General features: G+C 38.7%; 1 protein-coding gene across 1 annotated transcript in view; it reads right to left on the reverse strand.

Annotated features, from left to right (window-relative positions):
- CAPZA1 (F-actin capping protein subunit alpha 1) overlaps positions 1-14241 on the reverse strand; it is a 52237-nt gene continuing 37996 nt past the window's right edge. The window contains 5 exon segments of the mRNA NM_001097454.1: positions 1-141; positions 869-931; positions 3377-3448; positions 9163-9241; positions 10676-10755. Of these exon segments, the coding sequence (NP_001090923.1) occupies positions 1-141; positions 869-931; positions 3377-3448; positions 9163-9241; positions 10676-10755 (435 nt within the window).

The raw sequence follows: 14241 nt of genomic DNA on the forward strand, positions 1-14241 counted from the left end.
TTAAGCATTTTGCATTTCTTTGCCAATCTTGTAGCTGAGTATCTTGTTCCAGTCGATTTTGGTGCGGGTCACTGGAAGTTGCCGGCGCAAGGCCTTGAATGTGGTGTCTGACATTGTTTGATAGTTTTCACTAATTGCTGTCTGCAACAGATAATTGAAGATACACTGTTTGAACAGAGACCCCATGGTTGTGAATAGGAAAGTAACTCTGTAGCCAAAGAACATGCTTGAGTCCCTTAAGGACATATATGCCATAATATTTCTAGTAAGCTTCTCTCCAATCTGAAGGTCAAGAAACCTATATTATTTCTAAAACTAGGTCTATATAAGTACCCACCTTGGTCCCCCAACCCCTGCTTTCCCAAAGTTTGCTTTCCATTGCTTTGCTTTTACCAAAGCACTGAAAATTTGCTTTGCAGTGAGGTTAGGGGCTGGGCACACCCTGAGCAATGACAATGGCCCCATCAAGCTCCTTCCCCAAGAACTATACTCAGCATCTGAACACAATGCAAGCCAGGGCTCTGAACTGTGTCTGTGGTTATCTGTGCTGTATCTTAATTTATTTTGTGCGTCTGATAGCAAGATATGTCCTAAGGTAATTAATTGCTTCTTCACTTTACCCCCGTTTGGTCTTAGGAAAAGTTTCATAGGAACACTCTACTTTGGGATAGTGGGGGAAATGTATAGTACCTTCCAATGCCAAAACCTTGACTGTAACCAGAATGCAAAGTTACAAAGTCTGCAAACTCTTCACACTGAGTAACACTGAACAACATGTGTATTTACATTAAAAGGACAGAGAATTAACTATGTTAAAAGCAAAACAATAAGGCACTAGATTTAGAAAAATTAGTTTCAAACATCTTACCTGATACTCATTTTCTGCATGCTCTATGATTTTAATAAACTCCTTGGCAGTTTGGGCTTCATTCTAATGGAGAGAGGAGGAGGGGAAAATAAGAATTTTTAAAGTTCCTAAGCAGTGAATAAAATTCAGTGAGCAGTGAATAAAAAGACACTAAAAAGTAAGTCTGGAGTTCCCGTCGTGGCTCACTGGAAATGAATCTGATTAGTATCCATAAGGATGCAGGTTTGATCCCTGGCCTCACTCAGTGAGTTAAGGATCCGGTGTTGCTGTGAGCTACGGTGTAGGCTGCAAACACAGCTTGGATCTGGAGTTACTGTGGCTGTGGCGTAGGCTGCCAGACCCCTAGCCTGGGAACCTCCAAATGCCACAGGTGCAGCCCTAAAAAGACAAAAGACCAAAAAAAAAAAAAAAAAAAAGTAAATCCATCTTTACTAACATTTGTTAACAATTTAGTTTTTCAATTGTTCCCCAAAACATTACCTTCTTTGATTCTCATAACAACCCTGTGGAGCAGATGTTATTGTTATTATTATTATTGGGCACACCTGAGGCATATGGAAGTTCCAGGGCCAAGGATTGAATCCAAGCTGCAGTTGCGACCTATGCCACAGCTGAGGCAATGCTGGATTCTTAACCCACTGCACAACAGGGGGAACTCCACAGATCTGTTATTATTACCACTTCCATTTAGCAGTTGATAAAACAAAATTCTCTTAAGTGACTTAACCAAAAGTACACAGCTTTTGAATCATAAAGAGGGGATCCAGGGAGTTCCCATCGTGGTGCAGCAGAAACGAATACAATCAGGAACCATGAGATTGTTGGTTTGATCCCTGGCCTCCCTCTGTGGGTTAAAGATCCGGTGCTGCTGTGAGCAGTGACACAGGTTGCAGACGCAGCTCAGATCCTGCGCTGCTGTGGCTGCGGCATAGGTTGGTGGCCACAGCTCTGATTTGACCCCTAGCCTGGGAACCTCCATATGCCGAGTGTGCGGCCCTAAAAAGACAAAAAAAAAAAAAAAAAAAAAAAAGATGGGATCCCAATCCAGGTCTTGAGCAAAAAAACCCATGCTTCATGAATTCCTGTTGTGGCGCAGTGGAAATGAATCCAACTAGGAACCATGAGATTGCGGGTTCATTCCCTGGCCTTGCTCAGTGAGTTAAGAATCCGGTGTTGCCGTGAGCTGTGGTGTAGGTCGAACACACGGCTCGGATCTGGCGTTGCTGTGGCTGTGGTGTAGGCCGGCAGCTGTAGCTCTGATTGGACCCCTAGCCTGGGAACCTCCATATGCCACGGGTGCGGCCCTCAAAAAGACAAAAGACAAAAAAACCCCAAAAAACCCAAAACCAAAAACCATGCTTCATGCTTCTTTCCAATCTATTACAGTATGCTCCAAAGACATCATAAAGTCTTCAAATTTTTATGCCTTGAAAATATCTCGGTTTAACAATGATATAAACAATGCCCTCAGATGTATTAGTCATATACTTTAAGTTCACAGACTTCTCTATTTGTTACTTATGATGCTAAGCCAACCAATCACATTCTACTTTACATGATTTGGGTACAAAATAAATTGAATCTCTTTCTTTCACAATTAGGTAAAACAATTAAAAAGGGTAGGATTTAATCCCAGGGTAGCATCTCAAGATGCTTTCAAAGAGTCAAAAAAAAAAAATCATAATAATACAAAGACATAGTTACTTGCCTTTTTCATTCTTACTCTCATGTGTATACAATGCAGTTTCATAGAAGCTATATGATACATGATGACTTTATTAATTTGAGGGCTAATATGTAAAGCACACGAGAATCCATTTTATTAAGTCAGACATTATACACTGAAAATGTAAATCAGTGACAATATTCTTTTCACTAATTTTGTTTTGGAAAATATAACTTTTCTAGGGAAAGTGTTATTTAAATTAACAAGCAATGGGTTTGTTATTGTTATTTTTAAATTACTAAGTAATATTTTTAACATTTCTCAATTTTAATTTCAACTAAGGTAAATACTGATACGTAAGCAAAAGCTTATTTGCAAATGCTCGATAACTTCTAGGAATATAAAGAAGTACTATGAATGCATGAAAAATTATGTCCCTTCTTTCCAACTATAGAACACAATACTTTTTAATTGAATTACTTCTAAAAATGTTCAGTTTCTCTAATGATATGAATGTATGAATGATAAACCCTATAGGGTTTAGTTTGGCAAACTTTCCTTCCTCCTGGTATTTATTATTGAAGATATTGAGGTCCTTCAGTAAATCTCACAACTGAGAAAGAGAAAGAAGTCTGAATTCCATAAAGCCAGTATCACTATTCTGGGTCAGACTATGAACTAAAATCAAACCAACCAACAAAGCTGTTTCGTTATATACTATTGTAAGTTGCCAAAATCAAAGCATTGATAACAAGCCGAATTTCTAAATGGCAGAATCAGTATTCAGAATCAAAACTAATTTTTTTAAAGAAAAAGAAGACAAATTAAATATTCACACTCACCGAAACAGTTACTGAATCCTGTACGTCTTTATGACTAACCAACTGAACATTGCCATCTTCATAATAGTGAACCTGTGAGATAATGTTTGAGCAAGTTATATGTAGGTCACATAGAAACATTGCTTAGAGGACAAATTCATGCCTTAAGCCAGCCCCAATCTTAGCAACTCTGAACAAATAATTAATATAACCAATGGCAATTTACAGTGGTGGTTAAAATTCACAGAACATTTAAATTTAAGAATTATCTTTCCTTAGAGAAAACTGATTATTAACTAATAAACAACATTTATTATGCGCTTATTCATTTCAGGCACCGTGAATACAAAGATCTTAGGACTCGACTCTTAAAAGTATAAAAAATTAAAATAAAATCAATGAATATTAGTATTCTGCTGTGAAATCCAAGAAATTTTAATGGATCCTGGTCCTTTAAACATTTCTCCACATACATTATCATCAATATTGGTTATGCAGACCTGACTAGGTGCAGGAAAAGCTTAACTGAGGGTTAAAGACAGGACTGGGAATTCCCATCATGGTGCAATAGAAACGAATCCGACTAGGAACCATGAGGTTGTGGGTTTGATTCCTGGCCTTGCTCAGTGGGTTAAGGATCTGGCGTTGCCCTGAGCTGTGGTGTAGGTTGCAGATGTGGCTTAGATCTGGTGTTGCTGTGGCTGTGGCATAGGCCGGAAGCTGTAGCTCCGACTGAATCCCCAGCCTTGAAACCTCCATATGCTAAGGGTGCAGCCCTAAAAAGAAAAAAAAAAAGACAAAAAAAAAAAAAAAAAAAAAAAGGACAGGACTGTAAAATAAACATTCTATTGGTAAATCAGGTTATAAAAATAATTAGGACAAAAGCAGTTCTGAGGATATAAGGTAAAGTAGGGTGCTGCAATTATGATAACAAGTAGCAAGAAGGAGGGTTACACAAGAGACACACTAACCATTCAAGGAGAAGTAATAAGGCTCAGGAAGTTTTAGCACTTGGAAGAGTCAGTCACTTTAACATGGCTACAAATTGGCCATATAGAATAGGATGAAAGTATCCTTTTGTTAAGTTCATTTGAGCAAGGTTTTGAAAACAGGCTATGTGAATAAGGTAGAAAAGGGTATCAAGCAAGGGGATAGAGCACAACTGCTTTAGTTTAGGGAAGAACAAAGAACTCCCTGCAAATGGGTATGTGTGGAGGGGAGTGTGGCAGAAGATCTGCTATCAAGTTGTAGATAGACTGTGCGGAGCAAATCGTTTATAAACCATGTTAAGAATTCAGACTTTAATGGGGATTCAGGGAAAAGGAATGTTTAAGAAAAATTAGATTGTGTTATGAAGAAAATAAAGTGGAGGGAGCTGAAATTAAGAGTATAATGCTGGAATGGTAGTCCAGGTTATACCTCTTTCCTTCATCTAATCTATAACACCAGGGGATATTTGAACAAAAAGGAATTTTTTAGAGACTAAGCAGAGAAGAGGCAATAATCTGCACTATTATAGCTATTATTTATTGAGTCCTTACGGTGTGTTATGCACTATACAAAACATTTTACTTATTATTTATCTCAATCTCTACAAAAACTGTGAGATAGGACTGCCATTAACCCTGTTTTACAGATGAGGAAACTGAGGCTTGAAGCAATTTAATAACTTATCCATGTTCATATATCTAGTTGGAGGAGGAGCTATCAAATTCCAGAACTAAAACCTTATCCAACATGCATAATGCTTCTCAGTGCTGTGTTTTGTCAAAAGTTAAAAATTCCCTATTCTAGGAAGAAGCAAATTGTCTTGTTAGGGACTTACTTTTCTAAGATATCATTAGAAGGGACTAAAAAGAGCCAAACTCCATGTAGGTAGAAACTCTGACCCTACTGGCAACAAAAGGATTTCCCTAGGCAACATGAACATTAAGGGACAAAAATAGGGGTCTACCTTAATGAGGACAAATAGCTCTGTCCAGATGGGCAAGAGAAACTAGGATTTCCATACCCGATCAACTCCCTGAAATTTCATTTTGGCTTTCTATTTGTTTAAATTTTTGTTTGTTTATTTATTTATTTATTTGGCCATGCCTAGAAGTTCCCTGGCCAGGGATTGAAACTGTGCCAGAGAAGCGATCCAAGCCACTACTGTGGCAACACCGGTTCCTTTAACTGTGTCACAAGGGAACTCTTCATTTTTTGGTTTCTAAAAAAGGTTAAAGAGGACAAGATAATTTAACAATACACCTGAAAAGGAGGGAGCTGACAAAGACCTGTAGTAATTACATGCAAAAATTAGAACAAAGATTTGGACAAAAAAGACTGGCCTAAATAATGATGATGTATAAAGGCTAAAATTCTTTTTTTTTTTTTTTTTTTCCAGGGCTGCACCTGCGACATAAAGAAATTCCCAGGCTGGGGGCTGAATTGGAGCTGCAGCTGCTGGCCTACATACAGCCACAGCCACGCCAGATTTGAGCCCTGTCTGTGACCTACACCACAGCTCATGGAAACGCTGAATCCTTAACTCACTGAGCGGGGGCCAGGGATCGAACCTGGAACCTCATAGATCCTTGTTTGGGTTCATTCCGCTGAACAGGAACTCCAAAGACTAAAATTCTAATAGACAATGACAAAGATATTTAAAATACAAGTGGGTCACACCAGAACACTAGCTTTTTTTGATTGTTTTTTAACTAAGAAACTCCTAGTCCAAAGGTTGAAAAGAACACTAAGAAGGGAAGTGAGTACAAACAGGACAGAGGATTTATAAAAAAAAATGCAGAAAAGAAAGGAGAACTTGCATATTTGAAACATATCTCAGACTCCATCTGAAGGAAGGAGATACACAGGGTACATCTTTTTTGTCTAAGATTAGACTGTGCAATTGGCTTGAACTTCTATCATGTTTAAGAACTTGGACATGGATAGGAATATAGGTAAGACAAGTAAATCATAAATAGGTAAGGCTTATGAATTCAACTGAAAATTCTAAAAAATATCAATTTCACTATCTAATATATTAATGACAAATTAATTTTAAGCTTTAACTTGTCTCAAAGCAAAACTTTCTCTTTTTTTCTGGGGGTGATTAGAGGTGGAATTAAACTGTTTTACTCAGGGGCTTAGGGGAGGAGTCAATCCGTGGGCTTACTAAGATCTCCCCAGCTTCACAGTCACCAAAAATAACAAGACCTTTTCCAGGTTTCATGTGCTAGTAAAAATTTCAACATCACTATTATCAACATAAATCCTCAGAAAAACTGTCTTCCCAGAGCTATCCTGTTGCTTACAGAATAACCAAAGGGCTAAATATATTACTGACTTTTCCAAATAGCTCCCACTCTGATTTTTAAAAGAAACAGAAATGAAGTAAGCCTCTCCCCAAAGTGTGATCTTACAACCTGTCGTTAAAAGGTATAAATGATGTCTGAGTGCTGGGCCCTGTTGTAAAATTCTTATCAGAAACCTCTGTGATGTGTACTATTTAATTTATAGGTTTGCCTTGGCAAAGCTGGAACACGAGTTATATTTCTTTCTAGAAGGAAAATGAATCCTTGCACAAATTTATAGTAAGCTGCAGGTTAATGCTGATGCCACAATTACAAGCGGTCTAGAGCACAGGGCTACTCCTAGACATAGTCAACATACAAAACGGTACATTGTCTTAGGTTGGGCTCCTCCAGAAGCAGACCTCAGGGATAAAGATTTGAAAAAAATTAGTTTATTTGGGAGATAATCTCAGGAAGCACTGGTAGGGACTGAAGAAGTGAGACAGAGAAGGCAAGAAAGTGCTAGAGGTGCATTAATGAGCACATTATGGCTTCTAGCATTGGACTCTGGAAGACTATGCAGAACATGCTGGAGAGGTGTCACACCCAAGGGGTGAAGAAGCTGGCCTATTTACTCAACAGCTTCTGTGGCACTAAGGGCTGCTCTAGAGTTGTGAGCTTAACACTTCCAACTTGCCTCATCTGAGCTGGGCATGCCCCTGCAGCTAGAAAAAGCTTCCAGGAAGAGGAGTGCAGCTACTTGTAGCAGGAGGTTATCACTACATATGAAAAGAGTGGGTACAGAGGACATCTACTATGTGTGTTTTGGTTAAATGGTACATTAAAAAAAGGCAACTTATAAAAACCATTAAAAAAAACTATAAAGGAAAAAAAAAGAAGTTTAAAAAGGCAACTCTTGCTAATGGTTATTAAAGCCAGATTTACCACAATATAATAGAGGTACTGATCCTCTCAGTTATTAGTAACTGTTTAATTTAAATTTAGTGTTAGGCTTAAGAATTAATCACTATGAGTTTTTTTTTTTGTGTGTGTGTGTGTGTGTGTGTGTTTTTGCCTTTTCTAGGGCCGCTTCCCATGGCATATGGAGGTTCCCGGGCTAGGGGTCTAATGGGAGCTGAAGCCGCTGGCCTACGCCACAGCCACAGCAATGCGGGATCTGAGCCGCGTCTGCAACCTACACCACAGCTCACGGCAATGCCGGATCCTTAACCCGCTGAGCAAGGCCAGGGATCGAACCCGCAACCTTGTGGTTCCTAGTCAGATTTGTTAACCACTGCGCCACGATGGGAACTCTTTACTATGAGTTTTTAAAGTCAACTTGTTAGGATATCAAAAGACTTCAATCCAGATAGGCATCAAGTGAATTAATAAGCTTTTTTTTTTTGCAGCACCTATAGTATTCGGAAGTTCCTGGACCATGGATCAAACCCATGCCACAGGAACAACCCAAGCCACGGCAGTGACAATGCTGCATCCTTAATCTGCTGTGGCACCAGGGAACTCCAACAAGCTTTTTATTCACCTTACTATCTGTCCTGACACCAGCATTAGAAATCTACTCTGCTTGGTTAATAACACTTGGCCATTATCTCTAGTTCCAGTTTTATTTACTTAATTTAAAACTTCCAGTCATTACTGTAAAAAAACAAACCAAAACCCAAACAACACAAGTCCATTCATGTAGCTTTCTTCAGAACTAAGAGTTAATTAACTTTAAATATATATGTATAAATTTAAATGAGATAATATACATAAAAGATGCTAATTATAGTAGCTGCTATATAATCACTTTTTAATAATTTTTATTATATTTTTTATTTTTTTATTTTTATTTTTTTTGTCTTTCTGCCTTTTCTTGAGCCGCTCCCGTGGCATATGGAGGTTCCCAGTCTAGGGGTCTAATCAGAGCTGTAGCCACCGGCCTACGCCACAGCCACAGCAACATGGGATCCAAGCCGCATCTGCGACCCATACCACACTCACAGCAATGCGGGATCCTTAACCCACTGAGCGAGGCCAGGGATCGAACCTGCAACCTCATGGTTCCTAGTCGGATTCATTAACCATTGTGCCACGACGGGAACTCCACTTCTTAATAATTTTTAAAACCACTTTATCATGGTAGAATTGATTTACAATGTATTAGCTTCAGGTTTACAGCAAAGTGAATCAGACATACACATATATGTATACTTTTAATTAATTATTTGTTTTCTTCTTTCTGAGAACTGCTGTTCGATAATTCCTGGAAAGCTCTTTGGTTATCTTTGAAAGAAACAACAAGCAAGCAGTACACTTCACATGACTACCCTTTATCAACCCAGAAGAGCACTCTCTGTTTAACTATAGTACTTCCCGAGGAAGAAGGCTTCTATTTCTATTCACCATCGATCTCCCTTTGCATCTACATATAGTTGTTCCTTATTTCTAATATCCGAGCAAGTACCAATTTGCACGTTTGTTTTAAAGATCTGATGCTTTAACATGGCCTATTAACAGTTGGGATCTCACCTGAATTTTAAGTACTCCAACCACCTGGGCTGTAGGTGGTGTGATGGTGAACTTCCACTCCGATCTCCAACGACCATTCCTATTAAAACACACACAATACTGTAGAATTAGCAGTAAGAAAGAGATGGTTTGCCACTGAGCAGAGGATTTGGGAAAGAGGAAAGTAACATAAACCAATCATTTACAGTTTAACAAACACAAGGCTCTATCCACTCAAATATGTATTCAAGTGGCTTATATACATAAGCCTTTTCTAAGTTATTCTTTCATTTTTCATTTTTTTTAATCTTAGGGTAGAAAACCATGCCTATTCTGTTCACGGGAGGCTCTTCCACAAACGGATGGGCCACTGAGTTGTGCAATTAACTCAAGTATTATTAACTAAACCCAAGTAAAACTCATACTTTCCACTGGATACTTACTTCATTAATCACTTATTCTCACTCAATGTAAGAGTAATTTTTAAAGATAGATTATAAAGCCTTAGAATTAGCAGAAATCTAAATGATTATGTCCAAATCCCTCATTTTTCAGGTAGGGAAATGAAGCCTCTAAGTCAAATAACTTATCCCAAGCCAGTTAGATTAAAAACTAAATCTCGTGGGACGAGGTAGCCAAGTGGTTAAGGCGATGGACTGCTAAAAACCAAGTCTCAACTGCTAGTTTGGTTTCTTTCCAATATAAATTAGATTAAAAAGGTAGGTGGGTGGTGGTGCCGCTCGAGATGGCACTGTCATCTGTGTGGGCGCTAGGTAGGTGGGGCGATTATCCTTATCAGAATTAGCCAGGCCTTTACAAAAACGTTTTATTCGGGTTAAAAACAGCGACTTGCATTATTAGGTGATTACTGTGATATATGGGAAAACCGAAACTTTGGAATCAGAATTCCTGGGAGTCCTGATCACTGTGCCACATTGGGCCTCAGTTTCCGAATCTGTAAAATGAGGGTGATGGTAAAACGCCTTTATAAAATGTAATGCATTGGAGTTCCCGTTGTGGCTCAGTGGTTAGTGAATCCGACTAGGAACCATGAGGTTGCGATCCCTGCCCTTGCTCAGTGGGTTAGGATCTGGCGTTGCCGTGAGCTGTGGTGTAGGTTGCAGATGTGTTTCGGATCCTGCGTTGCTGTGGCTCTGGCGTAGGCCGGTGGCTACAGCTCCGATTCGACCCCTAGCCTGGGAATCGCCATATGCCATGGGAGCAGCCTAAGAAATGGCAAAAACAACAACAACAAAAAAAAGTAATGCATTACATAAACCGTCCTCTGCTTTACTTTGGATACGTAAAAATATAAGTTTGAAGTCTATGATGGTAGGTGGTATTCAAGCATCATCTCCTTACAACCTGGATAAACCCCTCTGTTTTATTTACCCATGGCTGTTGCAGCTCGTTTTTCTCAGGTTGTCACTGGCCTTTGTACAAGGACTCCATTAAATAACTCGATGGGAAAAAATAAATAAATAAATAAATAAATAAAATAGATTAAAAAAGAAGAGAACATCTACTTTCTTACCAGAAGTTTTTAGGCTGAAATTGGTGGCTTTCAATACATGCAATAATGGTCTGCTGCCCATCAATATTTTTAGCATAAACCTATTATTAAAAAAAAAAAGGTTAAGACTCTAGAAAACATATTTAAGCAACAAACACTACCAGATCCCCAAGGACTTAGCACATTTAGTATGCTCAATCTTTGGGTAAGATAAAGAGTCAAATGGGATGAGCTTACAAGGGTTCATGCAATATGAACAGAAAGCACAACATGCTAATTTCTAGAAGAGACAGTGGTGTAATTAATAGAGAAATACCGTTCCTGGTTTAGGGTACAAGAGATGTCCCAGTTGGGCTGGGCCTTACAAGATAGGTAAGATTATGATAAACAGAGACAAAATAAAGATGAATAAATAGTTCAGGAAGGATAGGGCTGGTTCGGTGAATGACTGAATGGTAAGTAGTTTTGTCAGGTTAGAGGGTATGTGTGAAGTAGACTTGTGGGAGATAATACAGGATGGTATATTTAGGTCATGTAGTAGTAGATGTAAGGTAAGAAGATGACTATATTCTACAGGCAATGGACAGATACCAAAACAACATTACCATAAGTATTATTTCGGGAGAATAATCAGTATTGGAGGAGAGGGTAAAATGGAAAAAAGTTGAAAGTTAGGAGGCCAAAGAATTAATCCAGGCAGTAAATTAGGGTAGTTATCATTGGGTATCAGATGGAGAAGCACAATCAAGTCTGGCAATACACTGCAAATGAAAGGGAAGTCTGTAAGGAAGGAGCCAAAGTACTTGCACGCTTGAATGACTAGAAAGATGGTGGTGTCACTGACAAATGGGAAAATTCAGATGGAGATATCCAGCTAAGAGTCAGAAACACTAAGTGTTCCTTAGTGTAGGAGAGAGGAACAAAAATATGACCACTGGGCGGGGGGCGGGGGGAGATGCTTTATAGTCCACAAAATGTTTTTATATGTACTTTCCTTTTGCTCTGATATACTGAAATACACTGTTATTATCTACAGATGACAAAGCTGAAGTTCATAGAGCTACTTGACCAAGGTCATTCAGAAAGTAGTTGAGATAGAACCTGAACCCACTGCTTTTCTTTTTTCTTTTTCCCCCCACTTTTTAGGGCTGCACCTATGGCATATGGAAGTTCCCAGGCTAGGGGCTAAATCAGAGCTGCAGCTGCCAGCCTACACCACAGCCACAGCAACAAAGGATCCAAGCCATGTCTGCGACCTATACTACAGCTCATGGCAACACTGGATCCTTAACCCACTGAGCAAGGCCAGGGATCAAACCCACCTCTTCATGGGTACCAGTCGGGCTCATAACCTGCTAAGCCACAACGGGAACTCCCCCACTGCTTTTCTGACACCAAATTCTGTAACTTTCCCTATCTTAAACTACAAGTTTTCAAGAGAGAAAAAAGCAGCAATGAGGAATGCCTACAGTTACAAAAGTAGGGGAGAAGAAATAAATAGAGATAGAATAAGAATAATTAAAGGATACTGACAACAGTTTAAGAAAAGATCATTTCTGGAAGTAGCTGGTTGGCCTCAGTGTGAAATGCCATACAAAAGTCAAGGACCTTTTAAGAAAAGGACCCCGGGTCAGGCAATTCAGGAGCCATAAGTAGCCTCAGAGAGCAGTGTCTATAGAATAGGGACTGAAGCCAAAATTCACAGGGTTAAGCAATGGATAGGTAATGAGGAAGGCACTAGTAGGAGCAGAATGCTCCCTGGTTTGGCTGTACAGGAGACAGGAAAGGGAGATGAGGAAAGGGAGAAGAAAGAAGGGCAAGGTAGAAAGAGAAGTAACTTACAGGAACTACTATTATAACTGAAGAAATGTTCCCCCCTCACCCTCCATCCTGCTTAAAAGGACAGAAGAAATAAAAATGCTTCGAGGTAAAGAGAACTACATCGGAAGAGAAAACAAAGTCACAATTAGATATCTTGAAGTAGACAGGATAGTATGAAATGAAAATATGGATCCTTCTTCCTCAGAAGAATGGAAGAAGAGGAAGAAAGGGAAGATTTCTGAGTGTGGAAAGAGGAATAAAAAGATTTCACGTCAGTTGGAACATAGTATAGTTGGCCCATGAACAACATGGGTTTGAACTACACGGGTCCACTTACACAAAGATTTTTTTCAACAGTAAATACTATAGTACTACATGATCTGCCACTGGATGAATTCTGGGTTGGGTGAATCCTCAGATGCAGAACTGTAGATACAAACAAACTGCAGATATGCAGGGTCTACTATAAATTATACTTAATTTTCAACTGCACAATGAGTTGGTGCCTCTAACACTGTTCAAGGGTCAACTGCATATCGAAAATATCAGGGACTACTGAGATCAAATTAAGAATTACTAAGCACGTAGATAAGTAATGAGATCCTACTATGTAGCACAGGGAACTGTATCTAGTCACTTGTGATGGAACATGATAGAGGAAAATGTGAGAAAAAGAATGCACATATATATGCATGACTGGGTTAATTTGTTGTACAGTAGAAAATGACAGAACATTGTAAATCAACTATAATAGAAAAAATAAAAAATCTTACAAAAAAAATTACTAAGCAGAAGAGCTGAGAATGAAACACTGTTAGAATAATTCCATGACTTTCTGTAGCTCATTTTTTAACTATTGGAAGTGAGAAAAGGACACAGTAGGGTAGCAGTCCTCAGTATGGAGGCTCTCCAAATTAAGAATGAGTAGTGAGTTCCCGTCGTGGCACAACAGAAACGAATCCAACTAGGAACCATGAGGTTGAGGGTTCGATCCCTGGTCTCACTCAACAGATTAAGGATCTGGCGTTGCTGTGAACTGTGGTGTAGGTTGCAGACTCGGCTTGGATCTGGCATTGCCATGGCTGTGGCGTAGGCTGGCAGCTATAGTTCCAATTCCGCCCCTAGCCTGGGAACCTCCATATGCCGTGGGTGCAGCCCTGAAGAAAAAAAAAAAAAAAAGATAAAAAAATGAGTAGTGACAAATTCTGAACAGGTTAACAAATAAGTTCAAAGTATATTTAGAAACGGTCAATTTCTAAAAGAGGGTGTGTCATGTCTCCCTTTGTAATACTAGGTTCCAAAATGGAATTCTGTATATCGTGATGCGTTTTCTCCATTTGTATTTAAAACAGAAAACAAGAACAAAACCAAATCAAATATATAACAATAATAAGTACCATTTATGCAGAGCTTACTTTGTGTCAGGCACTTTTAAATCACTTTATATGCATTAATATTCTAATCAATGTTTTTAATAGTCACAATTTTACAAAGGAGAAATGACAGAATTAAATTTTCTATTGTTCCCACAAAGAGGTATTAAAAGAAAGTCAAATTCACCCTTGACTTTTAAAAAAATTGTTCAGTTCAAATAGTTTTGACTATCCAATGAAATCATTCAAACTATTAGAAGTAGCTCTGTAAAAAGTTTTCTGATGGGTGTAAGGCAATTTGCTCATGAATAAAGACAAAGGTAGGTAACTGGGATTTTAGGAATTTTCCATTTATACCCATTTCAAAAATGATTTAGGGAATAAAATGCAGAG

The sequence above is a fragment of the Sus scrofa genome, chromosome 4, assembly GCF_000003025.6.
Source record: "Sus scrofa isolate TJ Tabasco breed Duroc chromosome 4, Sscrofa11.1, whole genome shotgun sequence".
Classification (NCBI taxonomy): Eukaryota; Metazoa; Chordata; class Mammalia; order Artiodactyla; family Suidae; genus Sus; species Sus scrofa.